Consider the following 16,354-nt stretch of genomic DNA (forward strand, 5'->3'; position numbering starts at 1 on the left):
ATAACCCTAGTTAAATATTTCTCTTTGAGATAACACAGGAGCCCTCTAAAACATCCCAAAGTTAGTTTTCAGTTAGATAAGATCATAAGTCACTAGGAGACTATACTTTTTCCCTAACCTAAAGGTTTTTTCCCTAAAGATCTCAAAAGCAAATACAAATCACTTACAGGCAAAGAAACTCATCTCAATCTGTTTGTCCAAAGAAGGATTTCAAGAATTCTTTGGAGGGAGAAATCAAATCCAGTCTTATTTTACTTTAGCCCATTCCTAACAAAATCCATTTACCCAACTAAATTTAATTCAGTCTTAGAAAATCCTGATCATGTGTAACCCTTTGCCTATATTAATCACACCAAAAAGCTTAAACCACTTTCAATTTTTCAATCTTTCACTTTTCAATCACCAGATATCAGTTTTGTCCTGAGTATTTTTCAGATAACATGAGACTGAAATGAATTCTGGCTGGATTATTTTGTATTTTGAGTATTTATATGAGTATTTAATTTCCTTTAAGTCAATTAGAGCTCTTTTGTGAATTAACTTTTGGCAATATTAGACATCCAGAACACACATATAGACACATATGAACACACAAACACAGAGACCTCATAGTTTCTATTTCAGAATTTTAGTCATGATCTTGAGAACCCAAAGCATTCTCCCAAAATAATTCCTAAATCTGGGAGAGGTTCATTATCATTTTGTATATATTGAGGTAATCCGAAAGGTGTGATTATCTTTTTAATCAAATTCTTTGTTACTCTTTCTGTCCATGTGGGAAAATTCTCTAGCCATTTAATGAATGTCTGCTGCTGCTGCTAAGTCGCTTCAGTCGAGTCCGACTGCGACCCCAGAGACGGCAGCCCACCAGGCTCCCCCGTCCCTGGGATTCTCCAGGCAAGAACACTGGAATGGGTTGCCATTTCCTTCTCCAATGCATCAAAGTGAAAAGTGAAAGGGAAGTCGCTCAGTCGTGTCCAACTCTTAGTGACCCAGTGGACTGCAGCCTACCAGGCTCCTCCGTCCATGGGATTTTCCAGGCAAGAGTGCTGGAGTGGGGTGCCATTGCCTTCTCCGAGTGAATGTGTCTACCTTTACCAATAAATAATTTGTTTCCTCTGGACTTGGGCATCTGAGTAAAATCAATTTACCAGTTCTTCTTGGTGTTGAATGGGTCTAAATAATGGAGGAGGGGGTGGCATTTTTCTAGGATTATTTTGTAAACATGTGTCACATGATTTGGTAATCTGGGTCACCACCATTTTCATTCCTTTACCCACAAGCAATCTTTGTAGTAAATTCCAAAGAGCTTCACATTCTTATCTTACTTCCCTGGTGGCTCAAACAGTAAAGCGTCTGCCTGCAATGTGGGAGACCCGGTTCTGATCCCTCGGCCCAGAAGATCCCCTGGAGAAGGAAATGGCAACCCACTCTAGTACTCTTGCCTGGAAAATTCCACGGACTGAGGAGCCTGGTAGGCTACAGTCCATGGGGTCACAAAGAGTCAGACACGACTGAGCAACTTCACGTTTCACTTCACTTTCACATCCATAGTGGGTAGTTTCATATAAAACCTTGATTACTTTCCATTGCTGAGCTTGTGGAATCACAGTATTTTCATCTAACACATACCATCCCCTTAGACTTATTAACCCCCTATTTTTAGCCCAATTTTTTCCTTTAGTATAGCAAGGTTGTGGCATTTCCTCTATCAAGCCTAGGGCTTTCAAAACTGCCTGTGTTTTATTTGTTGGTATGTAAGCTAAGGTTTCCAATCCTTTGGGCTAAGACTGAGAAGGTTGCACCAGTATCTGTAAGAAATTCCACCAAGCCACATCAATGATCAGCCGAGGCTTGACATTAGTTATGTAGATGGTATCTTTAGGCAGAGCCATTTTTGGCCTTGGGTCCCATCGGTCTTCTGATTGCAAAACCATCAACGGTTGAGGGGCCTCTGCTGCCTGGTGTCTGGGGCGTTCCCCCTGCCAATGCCTGGCTACTTGCAAAGGACACATGGACCGCAGTGCTTCCTCCAGTGCCCCTTTTGTCCACAGAGGCTATACTGGCCTTATATGTGTATCCATGGGCCTCGTGGTCCACCAGGACCAGATTGTCCAAGAGAGGGCAGCCTCCTAGTTGGTGGTCTTTGAGCAGACAAAGCCATTGCAATCATTTGGGTCTCTTGCATGTTTCTCTGGGTGCATTCAGTCTTTTCAACCATATCCCCATTATTGAAAACCAAATAAGCCAATTGGAACAAATCATTCATTAGAGTCTGAGGACCAGCAGTTGCTTTCTGAACTTTGTGCCTGATGTCTGGGGCAGACTGGGCTATGAAATGCATGCATCCTGTCCCTCAGAAGAGGAGGGATATACTCCTTAAAGCTTAGGTATCCTTCCTAAAAGCGTCCACTAATCTCCTTTGGAAGACTGCAGGTTTTTCATCCTATCCCTGCTGGACCTTTTTCACCTTTTCATAATTAACAGGTTTTACTGCAAGTTTCTTCATACTCTCTATTAAACAGTTAATCATATGGTCCATCTATCTATTATCAATAGAATTCAGCTGGTAATTCCATTGCAGATTTGCCTCAGGGAAGCATCATTCCCCACCCAGTGCACTGCATGGCCCTGTTGGCTTGGGCTGCCAGTTGGCCTGTATGGGCTCTGGCTGCCAGTATTATATCCTGCTTTTCCTTGGGGGTGCAGCAAGGGGATAGTAAAATCTAAGTCCCCCCAGGTGAGATCAAAAGATCTTACTAATGGGGTAAATTCTTTTGTAAAGAGTTCAGGATCCTCAGAAAAACTTCCCAACTTGTCCTCTGCCACACTTAGATCAGACATTGAGAAAGGTACATAGACACATATTGTTCCTCAATTTCCATCAGGAACTTCTCTTAGAGGCAAAACTGTAGGGGCATTCGTTGGTAACTTATATCATTGACAGTGCTAGCTGAAAAGGTCAGTTTTCATTCCAATCCCAAAGAAAGTCAATGCCAAAGAATGTTTAAACTACCGCACAATGGCACTCATCTCACATACTAACAAAGTAATGCTCAAAATTCTCCAAGTGAGATTCAACAGTACGTGAACTGAGAACTTCCAGATGTTAAAGCTGGATTTAGAAAAGGCAGAGGAACCAGAGATCAAATTGCCAACATCTGTTGGATCATAGAAAAAGCAAGTGAATTCCAGAAAAACATCTACTTCTGCTTTATTGACTACGCCAAAGCCTTTGACTGTGTGGATCACAACAAACAAAAAACTGTTGAAAATTCTTCAAGAGATGGGATTACCAGACCACCTTACCTGCCTCCTGAGAAATCTGTATCCAGGCCAAGAAGCAACAGTTAGAACCAGACATAGAACAATGGGCTGATTACAAATTGGAAAAGGAGTATGTCAAGGATGTATATTGTCACCCTGCTTATTTAACTTAAATACAGAGTCCATTATGCAAAATGCTGGAATGGATGAAGCACAAGCTGAAATCAAGATTGCCAGGAGAAATATCAATAACCTCAGATATGCAGATGATACCACCCTTATGGCAGAAAGCAAAGAGGAACTGAGGAGCCTTTTGATGAAAGTGAAAGAGGAGAGTGAAAAATCTGACCTGAAACTCAACATTCAAAAAAACGAAGATCATGGCATCTGGTCCCATCACTTCATGGCAAATAGATGGGGAAACAATGGAAACAGTGAGAGACTATTTTATTGGGCTCCAAAATCACTGCAGATGGTGATTGCAGCCACGAAACTAAAAGACTCTTGCTCCTTGGAAGAAAAGCTATGACAAACCTATAAAAAAACATCTATGACAGTCATATAAAAAAGCAGAGACATTACTTTGCCAACAAAGGTCTACTCAAAGCTATGATTTTTCCAGTAGTCATGTATGGATGTGAGAATTGGACCATAAAGAAGGCTGAGCACCAAAGAATTGTTGCTTTTGAACTGTGGTATTGGAGTAGACTCTTGAGAGTTCCTTGGACTGCAAGGAGATCCAACCAGTCTATCCTAAAGGAGATCAGTCCTGAATATTCATTGGAAGGACTGATGCTGAAGGTGAAACTCCAATACTTCGGACACCTGATGTGAATAACTGACTCCCTGGAAAAGACCCTGATGCTGGGAAAGATTGAAGGCAGGAGAAGCAGGGTTAGACAGAGGATGAGATGGTTGGATGGCATCACTGACTCAATGGACCTGAGTTTGAGTAGGCTCCAGGAATTGGTGATGGACATGGAAGTCTGGCGTGCTGCAGTCCAAGGGGTTGCAAAGAGTCAGACATGACTGAGCTACTGAACTGAACTTGGGTAACTCAGGGTACAAACAAGTTCCTGAATATGGGTGGGGCCTCTTTTCAGCCCTAGCTGTGTCTTCCCCTGAGGTAATGGTTCCTCCCAGTAGGCAAGGAGTAGCTCTGGCTCCTCCTTGCAGAGGATTTAACCTTTGGATGGCTCCATACGGTAGATCAGTTAAAATGTCTTCTGTCTCCTTACTATAATTATCCCTTTGAACTACATGCACCTTAAATTCCTTTTGGGTCTCACTGTATAAATACAGTGAGAAGGCAATGGCAACCCACTCCAGTACTCTTGCCTGGAAAATCCCATGGACAGAGGAGCCTGGTAGGCTGAAGTTCATGGGCTTGCGAAGAGTTGGACACGACTGAGAGACTTCAATTTCACTTTTCACTTTTCACTTTCATGCACTGGAGAAGGAAATGGAAACCCACTCCAGCATTCATGCCTGGAGAATCCCAAGGACGGCGGAGCTTGGTGGGCTGCCGACTATGGGGTCGCACAGAGTCAGACATGACTGAAGCGACTTAGCAGCAGCAGTATAAATACAAGGCCATGAAAATTTGAACATATGGAAGCTCACTCCATTTAAATTTCCTTCTACAATATAAATCTAGCTGCACTATAGTATCATAACTCAGAGATCCATTTAATGGCCGCTTTTCTTAGTTTCTGGCTCAGACAGTAAAGTGTCTGCCTACAATGTGGGAGAGCTGGGTTCAGTCCCTGGGTCAGGAAGATCTCCTGGAGAAGGAAATGGCACCCCACTCCTGTACTCTTGCCTGGAAAATCCCATGGACAGAGGAGCCTTTTAGGCGACAGTCCACGGGGTCGCAAAGAGTCGGACACGACTGAGCGACTTCACTTTCACTTTTTTCACTTTTCTTGGCTTCCTAGCTCATGTCATGGCCAAACATGATTACATAGCCTAACAAGTTTCTTTGTTTTTAATCCCAGTAGTCTGAATCTTTCCCAATCCTGGACGATAAGACCCAGGAGGGTATTGGTTGGGACTGATGCCGCCTGACCCGTTACAGATCCAAATTGAGATAATGTCTCTAACTCCCATCCTATCCAAAATTTTACCCTTAAGTTAAAATCCACCACACAATTTGATCAAGATTTACACTTAGAATTTTAGATCCCATCCCTTCCAAGATAGTTTCCCAAATGGTTGTAGTGCCCAAAAGTCGTTGCAAAGAAATGGCACAAAGATGTCCTCAATGGTGTTGAGGATGAGCTGGAATTGGTCTAGTTATAAGTTGGGAATAAAGGGTCAGCATTTGTAAGGGTTATAGGGAGGAAGTGAAGTGAAGTGGCTCAGTCGTGTCTGACTCTTTGCGACCCCATGGACTGTAGCCTACTATGGCCCTCTGTCCATCGGATTTTCCAGGCAAGAGTACTGGAGTGGGTTGTCATTTCCTTCTCCAGGGATCGAATCCAAGTCTCCTGCAGTGGCTGGCAGATTCTTTACCACTGCACCACCTGGTTAGATGATAGCCCTGGGGTAAAGTGGGGAGAGGTTGGGGTATACACAGGAAATAGAACAGAGTGGGCATGGGGGCAGTCAACTCTAACCAAAGGGCACAGAGATTGCTCATGGTGCTCTTTCCCATTCTATTTTATTCTGGACTGTTGATAATATATTATCTATTAAAGAAATTAAGAAAAGAAAGGATTAAAAAAGAAAGATACATGTAGTTCTCTGTGCAATGATACAGGACATCCCTAGGTGTATTGCCAGGAGGGAAAGACTGGAAGGGCACAGGTGGGGCAGAGCTACCTGTATTTTGTGTAAATAACCCACTGACTCACCCTGGAATGTCACACTCATAATGCCTCCAGCAAGGGCCAGGGATGGGGGTGTGGGCAGTGACCCAACCAGGATGAGAGATTATATATTCATTGATAACCCTTTGTATTCATTAATAGCCCTCTGGACTGCTGAAATGTTTTTGCTATATGTCTGTATATATTTTTAAAAGAATAAAAGCATTAAAAAAAAAAAAACTGGCCCATCAACATTTACACAGTGCTACATATAAAATGGATAACCAACAAGAACCTACTGTACAGCACTGTTATGCTATATAATGTTATGTGGCAGCCTGGATGGGAGGGGACTTTGGGGGAGAATGGATACATGTATACATATGGCTGGGTCCCTTCCCTGTTCACCTGAAACTATCACAACATTGCTAATTGGCTATACCCCAAACAAAATTAAAAGTTTTTAAAAAACAAAGAATAAAAAAAGTGAAGTGAAAGTCACTCAGTTGTGTCTGACGCTTGCAACTCCATACAGTCCATGGAATTCTCTAGGCCAGAATACTGGAGTGAGTAGCCTTTCCCTTCTCCAGGGGATTTTCCCAACCCAGGGATCGAACCCAGGTCTCCCACATTGCAGGCAGAGTCTTTACCAGCTAAGTCACAAGGGAAGCCCAAAATAAAAAACAAAACAAAACAAAAACCAGGCCCATCCACAGAAAAACGGCTAAATGAACTCGGGTCCAACCAGCGACATTCTGGAATAGCCTGAACGGTTAAGAAGGAGGGAGACAGCTCGAAGAGATGCAGGTGCAGCGGTTATAAGACAAGTAACTGAACAAAGGATACAGAATTAAGCCATCAGTGTTTTTTCAAATGCATGGGAAAAAGAAATAGAAACACCCCAGTACAGCAGTTCCTTTGGGGAGACAGGCAGGGGATCCAAGGATAATTTTAGTCTTATCTGTAATAGGTTTTTGCTTTTTAAGGAGAACGTGTCCATATATTGGTTATATAACTACAAATTGACTCCAAACATTTGAGAATCCCCCAACCACAAGTGGGGCATGTAGGCCGAGCTAACAATACAGGCACTGCTGTGCTCCCTACAGTGGAGCATGAAGGTGGGGAGCGTGCAGCATCAGGAATGCTGCCCTAGGGAGATGGAACCCACAAAATTCAATGCTAAGGAAAACCCTGTGAGTCCCCAACACTGAGATCCCAATATGGCCAACCTCTGCTCGCACCTCTCAGACCTCAACAACATTGTCTCACCAGGCTAAAGAGCTGACTTTCAGGTCCTGTCCTGCCTCCAACCTGGAGAGGAGCTGCCATGCCTTGTGGGGCTGGAGAGAGACCCAGGTTACCAAGAGGAAGGACTTTCTCACACTCCCAGGCGTGCAAGGATGCAGCAGGCATCCTTTAGAGAGACTGAGCTCCCTGTCCCTGGGAGCCTACAAGCTCTTGCTGAGGAGACACCTGGGGACCTTTGGGAGCAAGCGTAAGAGCCCTAGATTTCTATGACCCTGTGAATCCTAATAATTTTCCTTCATTCTCACACACACTGTGCTAAGCCCTCTGCAGGCATCAGCTTCCACCTTCCCCAAAATCTCACCATCACCATTTCACAGACAAGGAAACTGAGGCTCAGGGATATTAGGGAACTTGTCCAAGATCACAGAGCCAGGATTTGAAACCAAACTTCTCTGCTTCCACCAATCCTCTCACTACCGCCCATGGATCACTGTCATCAAGTGGCAAGTGAAGCTTCCAATGTGTTTGTTCAACTGCTAACTGGGAATTGTGTGTGTGTTCAGTCACTCAGTCATCATGTCCCATTCTTCGTGACCCTATGAACTGGAGCCCACCAGGCCCTTCTGTCCATGGGATTCTCTGGGCAAGAATATTGGAGAGGATTGCCATTTCCTCCTCCAGGGGTCTTTTCCGACCCAGGGATTGAACCCACGTCTCCTGCATCTCTGCATTGCAGGTGGATTCTTTACCGCTGAGCCACTGGGGAAGCCCCAAGGATAGGATAGAAGCTTCTAAACACAAATGGCCCTACTGTCACAGACCATTCATAGGGCTTCTCTGTCCCAAGCCTTCTGACTGCCCTTGTACTAGTTCCTCAACCTCTCTAAGTCTGTTCCTTCATCAGTAAACCCACGTGGGGCTTCCCAGGTGGCACCAGTGATAAAGACCCTGATTGCCAATGCGGGAGACATAAAAGACATGGGTTTGATTGCTGGGTCGGGAAGATCGCAGGAGGCAATCGTAACCCACTCCAGTATTCTTGCCTGGAGAATGCCATAGACAGAGGAGCCTGGCGGGCTACAGTTCATAGGGTTACAAAAAGTTAGACACAGCTGAAGCAATTTAGCATACATGCATGCAAACCCAGGAGATCACCTTTCTCCCCGGGCCTGGGGGAAGATTAAAAAAAAAAAAAGAAGAAGAAGAAATGTGCACTTCACTTTATACTTATTCTATATAAGTCTCTGGGATCAGCCAAGTTAACCACAGCTTCCACAAAGTTCCTCCACCCACTAGCCACACAAAGATCTGCAGCATCAAAGCTTCCAGGTTTTTAAGACCAAGAGTTATCTCTAGACCAGGCATGCCTGCTTCCTTTTTTATTTTTCTTCCTTTTTAGATGCTATCTGTATAAATTCATGCTTCCCTTTTTTACCTAGGCTGCTAGGAAACTCAACAAAGAATCAACAGCCTTAAATTTGTGACGGAGTCTAGATTCTTCTCAGCTCTCTTTAAGTCAGCCCCTACCCCATCTCCACACACACACACTACCAACTTTAAAAAATATATTACTTTAACTCTTCTGTCATATGTGACTTAATATCATATCCCATTTCATATTATTTCTGAAGCTAGATGGGGTGGGGGAAGTGACAATCAGTGACCACTGAGGTTGGTTCTTCAGGACACATTTAATACTAAACAAAGAACACATCTCCTTCTCAAGAAGCTGGGGTCTTCCTACCCAGCCCCTCTTCCTCCTCCCACATCTGGAACCCTTCACCAGATCTTGGGAAACACAGATGTCTGATACCTTCCCATGTACTGCCTCCTCCAGGCAGCCCACCTGATCCCTCCATAGGAAGCTCATCCTTTGAGCACCTCCCTCAGAGACGAAGAGCTCCAGAGAGCAGGCACTGGACCTGGGGTCTCCATTGCTCCCACAACAGCACCACACCCAGTGTCCAGCTGGGGAGGAGCCCAGCTGAGTGTGATAACTAAGTGCAGATCAGAAAAGTCAGGCCACTGGGGCCTTTGATCCCAGCTCTAACACTCTATGAGCTCTTGGGCCAAGAACTGACCCCTGAGCCTCAGTTTCCTCACCTGTAAAGTGGAGGAATATACAAGAAAATGAAGCTCTTAGCAAAGAGCCTGGAGCCTAGCTGGCATCTGAGTGGTGGGAGCCACACTGGCTGCCCAGCAGACGTGGTGCCTGTTGAGTGGAGCCCCGTTTGTCTCAGACCCCATGGAACTGTCCATTGCCAGAGAAACAGTTCAGGAAGCAGCTTCTCCCACAAGCCAATTGGTGAAGTCACGAAAAGGTGCAGGTCTTCAGCACTCCAATAGGAGACTCTCATCCTCCCACTCTGGGCTCCAGAAACACTGCAGGGAGGGCAAAGGACGGCCATCCCACTCACAGCCAGTCCCTGGAGTCTAAGTGCCAAGCTCCCCCACAGCTCTCTGGGCCAGTCCTACATTCCATCGACACCTCTGTCTACATCTGTGTGTGATGGGAGCCAAATGCTGCTCAGGACTGGGCTGCTAAGCCCACTGCTGCTGCTGCTAAGTCGCTTCAGTCGTGTCCGACTCTGTGCGACCCCATAGACGGCAGCCCACCAGGCCCCGCCGTCCCTGGGATTCTCCAGGCAAGAACACTGGAGTGGGTTGCCATTTCCTCCTCCAATGCATGAAAGTGAAGAGTGAAAGTGAAGTCGCTCAGTCGTGTCCGACTCTTAGTGACCCCATGGACTGCAGCCTACCAGGCTCCTCCATCCATGGGATTTTCCAGGCAAGAGTACTGGAGTGGGGTGCCAAGCCCACAGGGACCCCCAAATCAAGAGACACAAGCCTCCTCTAGCAGAAGCTACTTCAGTTCTTGCAGACACAGCAGGCCCCTCCTCCGCTGCTGCTGCTGCTAAGTTGCATCAGTTGTGTCCGACTCTGTGCGACCCCATAGACGGCAGCCCACCAGGCTCTCCCGTCCCTGGGATTCTCCAGGCAAGAACACTGGAGTGGGTTGCCATTTCCTTCTCCAATGCATGAAAGTGAAGAGTGAAAGTGAAGTTGCTCAGTCGTGTCTGACTCTTAGCGACCCCATGGACTCCAGCCCACCAGACAGGACCTGAGCATCACCCCCTTTTGCATTTGAACAATGAGACTTGGAATAAGGGGAACTAGGCCCTTCCTCTAGTTCCCCTTATTCCAAGTCTCATTGTTCAAATGCAAAAGGGGCTGATGCTCAGGTCCTGTCTACCAAGAGTGAACCCTGGGGGACCCACCCTATGGCCTCCTCATCCTCAGCCCAGCTTAGAGCCCCCTGCGGTTCCAACCCCCCTAAGAATGCAAACAGAAAACCATCATCACTTATCTCCCTCAGCTTCTGGCCACCCAGAAACAAGTGCTTCAACTCCGGTGTAGCAGAGCAAAATTTACCATCCAAAAACTCATCTTTCTGGCATATCAATTTTAAGCTGGTTATTTGCTAAGAAAAGCAGGCAAGGGAAAAGCTGAAAACCAAGGCTCCTTACTCTTTTGTAAGAAATACTTACATTTGTAAGGATGTCTCCCTCACAGTAGCAGGGAAAGGAGGTTGACCAAATCTCTAGAAACACATCTATGGAAAAAGCAACGACTTAAATCCGCACAACCTTACCCTTGTTTCTTGTGCTTTTCCCGGTCACATCCCATTACTGACCTCACATCCTCAACATCCTCTTTTTCTTTAGCTGAAGATGGGATTTAAGGGGAGGGCTTTGGCCATTTTTTTAGCTTCTCAGTTTTCCTGGGTCTCTCCCATGTGTACATAGCATTAAACCTTGTTTGATTTTTCTCATGTTCATCTCTTTCATGTCAGTTTAACTCTTAGACCAGCCAGAAGAACTCGATGGGTAGAGGACAACTTCTTCCCCTCCACCAGCTAAATCAACCTGCTGGCTACTCTCCCCATGTGTGTATGTGTGTTCAATCACTCAGTCATGTCCGACCATTTGTGACCCTATGGACTGTAGCCCACAGAGCTCCTCTGTCCATGGGATCTGCCGGGCAAGGATACAGAAGTGGGTTGCCATTCCCTTCTCCAGATCTTCCTGACCCAGGGATTGAACCCGGGTCTCCAGCATTGCAGGCAGATTCTTTACCATCTGAGTCACCAGGGAAGCCTGCTCCCCACTTCTCTTCAGCTTCCCCAGCCCTAAGCCTTGGCCTGCATGGTCACCTGCCCTTTTAGAAGGCGACCTTTCCCTACTTCTGCGTCAGATATCAGTGAAGTGAAGTGAAAGTCGCTCAGTGGTGTCCAACTCTTTGCGAACCCATGGACTATACAGGCCAGAATACTGGAGTGGGTAGCCTTTCCCTTCTCCAGGGGATCTTTCCAACCCAGGGATCAAACCCAGCAGGTTCTTTACCAGCTAAGCTGCAAGGGAAGCCCAAAGGGCAATGTCAAAAGCCACCTTTCTTCCACAAGCCTTCCTGAACTCAGAACTGATTCTCCCTCTCCTCTGCGCTTCCACACCCTTGGGTCGGGGACTTCCTTCATGCTTGGCAACTGCTCCCTTCACAAGCAGCCAGAAGCCTAGCACTCAGCATCGCTCCAGACAGGCCCTTCCTACCAGCAGATTTAAATTTGGGGGAACCTCTGCCCCTTCTCCTCCCTTCCCAGAGAATCTGCCAGACAACTCAGAGGAGTTTAAAATGCAGATTTCTGGGCTGTAGTGACTGAGATTCCAATTCTACATTTTTTCCTGGGGTGGGGACAAACACCTACAAGCCCCTCCAAGAAACCCTGAGGGTGAGGTTGGGGACAGGGCTCACAGGAAGAGATCTGAGGAATTCTGAAAGAGAGAGCAATAAGGAGTTCATGATCTCAGCCACAGTCAGCTCCCAATCTTGTGGTCTTGTTTTTGCTGACAGTATAGGGCTTCTCCATCTTCAGGAAAACCACTAGACCATTCAGGTATGACCTAAATCAAAGTGGAAGTGACAAATAGATTCAAGGGAATAGATCTGACAGAGTGCCTGAAGAACTATGGATGGAGGTTCGTGACATTGTACAGGAGGCAGTGATCAAGACCAACTCCAAGAAAAAGAAATGCAAAAAGGCAAAATGGTTGTCTGACGAGGGCTTCCAAATAGCTGAGAAAAGAAGAGAAGCTAAAGGCAAAGGAGAAAAGGAAAGCTATACCCATCTGAATGCAGAGTTCCAAAGAATACCAAGGACAGATAAGAAAGCCTTCCTCAGTGATCAATGAAAAGAAATAGAGGAAGACAATAGAATGGGAAAAACTAGAGATCTCAACAAGAAAATTAGAGCTACCAAGGGAAATTTTCATGCAAAGATGGGCACAATAAAAGACAGAAATGGTATGGACCTAACAGAAGCAGAAGATATTAAGAAGAGGTGGCAAGAATACACAGAAGAACTATACAAAAAAGATCTTCATGACCCAGATAACCATGTTGGTGTGATCACTCACCTAGAGCCAAACATCCTGGAGTCCAATGTTAAGTGGGACTTAGGAAGCATCACTACAAAAAAGACTAGTGGAGGTAACAGAATTCCAGCTGAGCGATTTCAAATCCTAAAAGATGATGTTAAAGTGATGTACTCAATATGCCAGCAAATTTGGAAAACTCAGCAGTGGCCATAGTACTGGAAAAGGTCAGTTTGCACTCCAATCCCAAAGAAAGGCAATGCCAAAGAATGTTCAAACTACAGATCAATCGCACTCATCTCACACACTTGCACAGTAATGCTGAAAATTCTCCAAGCAAGGTTTCAACAGTATGTGAACCAAGAACTTCCAGATATTCAAGCTGGATTTAGAAAAGGCAGAGATCAAATTGCCAACATCCTCTGGATCATAGAAAACGCAAAAGAATTCCAGAAAAACATCTACTTCTGCTTTACTGACAACGCCAAAGCCTTTGCGTGGATCACAACAAACTGGAAAATTCTTCAAGAGATGGGAATACCAGACCACCTAGCCTGCCTCTTGAGAAATCCGTATCTCGGTCAAGAAGCAACAGTTAGAACCGGACATGGGACAGCAGACTGGTTCCAAATTGGGAAAGGAGTACGTCAAGGCTGTATATTGTCATCCTGCTCATTTAACGTCTATGCAGAGTACATCATGCTAAATGCCAGCTGAATGAAGCACAAGCTGGAATCAAGATTGCTGGGAGAAATATCAAGAACCTCAGATATGCAGATGACACCACCCTTATGGCAGAAAGCGAAGAAGAACTAAAGAGCCTCTTGATGAAAGTGAAAGAGGAGAGTGAAAAATTTGGCTTAAAACATTCACATTAAAGAAAAAAAAAACTCAACATTTTATAAAACAAAGATCATGGCATCTGGTCCCATCACTTCATGGCAAATAGATGGGGAAACAGTGGAAACAATGACAGACTTTATTTTTGGGGGCTCCAAAATCACTGCAGATGGTGACTGCAGCCATGCAACTAAAAGACTCTTGCTCCTTAGAAGAAAAGCAATGACCAACCTAGACAGCTTATTAAAAAGCAGAGACATTATTTTGCTGACAAAGGTCCATCTAGTCAACAGTATGGTTTTTCCTGTAGTCATGTATGGATGTGAGAGTTGGACCATAAAGAAATCTGAGCGCCCAAGAATTGATGCTTTTGAATTGTGGTGTTGGAGAAGTCTCTTGAGAGTCCCTTGGACTGCAAGGAGATCAAACCAGTCAATCCTAAAGGAAATCAGTCCTGAATATTTATTGGAAAGACTGATGCTGAAGCTGAAACTCCAATACTTTGGCCACCTGATGCGAACGACTGACTCATTTGAAAAGACCCTGATGCTGGGAGAGATTGAAGGAAGGAGGAGAAGGGGATGACAGAGGATGAGATGGTTGGATGTCATCCAACCATCCGACTAGATAGACGTGAGTTTGAGCTGGCTCAGGGAGTTGATGATGGACAGGGAAGCCTGGGTGCTTCAGTCCATGGGGTCGCAAAGAGTTGGACACGACAGAGTGACTGAATTGAACTGAAAGAGATAGCACTGGTCCAGGAGGAAGTGTGATCACCTGGGTAAAGAGGGAAGCTTGATCTGGGCCCCTGCCTTCTGTGCTGACCCCTGGCATTCTTGCTAGGACCGAGCAGTGGGACAGCAGAAGGTGCCCTAACGGAAGATGGATCTTGACCCGCCTCCATCTTCTTGCTGCTGCTGCTGCTGCTAAGTCACTACAGTCGTGTCCGACTCTGTGCGACCCCATAGACAGAAGCCCACCAGGCTACCCCGTCCTTGGGATTCTCCAGGCAAGAACACTGGAGTGGGTTACCATTTCCTTCTCCAATGCAGGAAGAGAAAAGTGAAAGGGAAGTCGCTCAGTCGTGTCCGACCCTAGCGACCTCATGGACTGCAGCCTACCAGGCTCTTCCGTCCATGGGATTTTCCAGGCAAGAGTACTGGAGTGGGGTGCCATTGCCTTCTCCGATCTTCCCGCTAGTCCCCTGAAAACGCAACAAGCCCCTCCTACAGGGCAGCCACCCAGCTCCCAGACTGGCACCAGAGGGTACTGCGGGGCGGGGCGGGGGTGGGCGGGAAGCTAACACCTCCAAGCCTGAAACTGCTGCCGAAAGGGGTGTGCCCATCGATCCGCCTCGGCAGGGGTCTACAGAGGGTATTGGATACAGGATTCCTGCCTCTGCCTTCCCACCAAACCCTCCCCCAACGCTGGGCGTGGTATCTTGGCCCTCAGGGGCCAAACCGGCCGGAAAGCGGCAGGTTACTCAGTGAAAGCTAGATGGGTCGGACTCCCTCACAGGGGCCCGTAGGGCCCGCTGAAGGGTCTGTGTTGCCCCCGGACGTGCCCGCTCGATTAGACGAAGAGTGTTCTGGGGTACAGCCACCGGGAGCAGCTCGGAGCTCGGCAGAGGATCAGCTGAGATCGGACTTTGCCTCAGGCTGGCGGTGCTGGAGGGCTAAGGGCATAGTCCTGGCAAAGGGAGAGCCAGAGTCCGGGAGAAACAGTCGCGCGCAGTGATTGTGGCGTTTGTGAGCGCTTCTGTGGATGACCTCTTGGTGACCAGCGGGGACGGAATGATGGGGCGCTGGTGATGGGCACTCTGACATTGGTACATCTTGCGTGTGCTCTAAGAGACGGCAACTAGGGCGTCTCGCGGTGAGAGGGTACCAAGGAGATCCTGGGAGCGTCCGTCCTACAAGCGCCCCCCGAGGAAGGCAAGGCGCACTGGGGCGTGTGTGAGCCTAGGTTGGGGGTGTGCGGGGAGCAAAGAAAAAAGGCAGCTCCGGAGTCCCCGACCCCTCCAGGCCCGGCCGGGACCCCCCTACACCACCACCCTAACCCGGTCCCGGGGCCCAGGCCCCGCGAGCGCGCTCACCAACTGCAGGAGCATGAGCGCACCGAGGCTGGAGCGCACGAACCCCAAGTCCGGGCTCAGCGTCGACACCACGGCGCCGCCTCCCTGCGCCGGGCTGCTGGTCCTCGTGTTCACTTTGGACGGGAACTCTGCCATGGCGCCTCCGCTCGCCTCCCGAGGTTGCTCCGGCCGTCGTCGCCGCCCCTCCCGCGGCAGGTGCCGGCTTCTGCGCGGCTCCTCCCCGGGGGGCTCCCGCTGGCGCTGCGGCTCCCCGAGCTACGCGCGGCGTCTGGGCGGGGAGCCGCGAGCCGCCAGGTGCTACAGGAATCCCGGCCCGGCCCTCGTCACGAGACCCGCCCCGTTAACCCTTCGCTCACCGCCGGCCAGTCCAGCTCCGACCCGCACACGAAGTCGCCAATTCTTTACAGACGCGGAAAGTGAGGCCGCGGTCAATGAGATGGCTCCACCAGAACCAGCCTGGACATCTGCACCTGTCTCTCCCCGGAAAGCCGGCTGCTGGCAATTTCCCCCACATTCGGGGCGGCTTTGATCGCTCCGCGCCCTCCTCGCCGTTGGCTTCCGAGCCTCAGGATAAACTGGCGGAGGCTTGCAAAGCTACCCACATCCCTCCTGGATGTCTCTCTAGGGCTGTGTGCTCTTGGGCGAGCTCCTGCACTTCTCTG

General features: G+C 47.6%; 1 protein-coding gene across 1 annotated transcript in view; it reads right to left on the reverse strand.

The window, feature by feature from the left end:
- The window catches only part of PLLP (plasmolipin), a 30,076-nt gene extending 14,117 nt beyond the window's left edge, over nucleotides 1-15,959 (reverse strand). Inside the window, exon 1 of the mRNA NM_001099123.1 lies at nucleotides 15,693-15,959. Within this exon, the coding sequence (NP_001092593.1) occupies nucleotides 15,693-15,827 (135 nt within the window). The 5' untranslated portion in view covers nucleotides 15,828-15,959. The remainder of the gene's footprint in view (nucleotides 1-15,692) is intronic.
- Between the last annotated feature and the right edge of the window lie 395 nt (nucleotides 15,960-16,354).

Source organism: Bos taurus, chromosome 18, assembly GCF_002263795.3.
Source record: "Bos taurus isolate L1 Dominette 01449 registration number 42190680 breed Hereford chromosome 18, ARS-UCD2.0, whole genome shotgun sequence".
Taxonomy (NCBI): Eukaryota; Metazoa; Chordata; class Mammalia; order Artiodactyla; family Bovidae; genus Bos; species Bos taurus.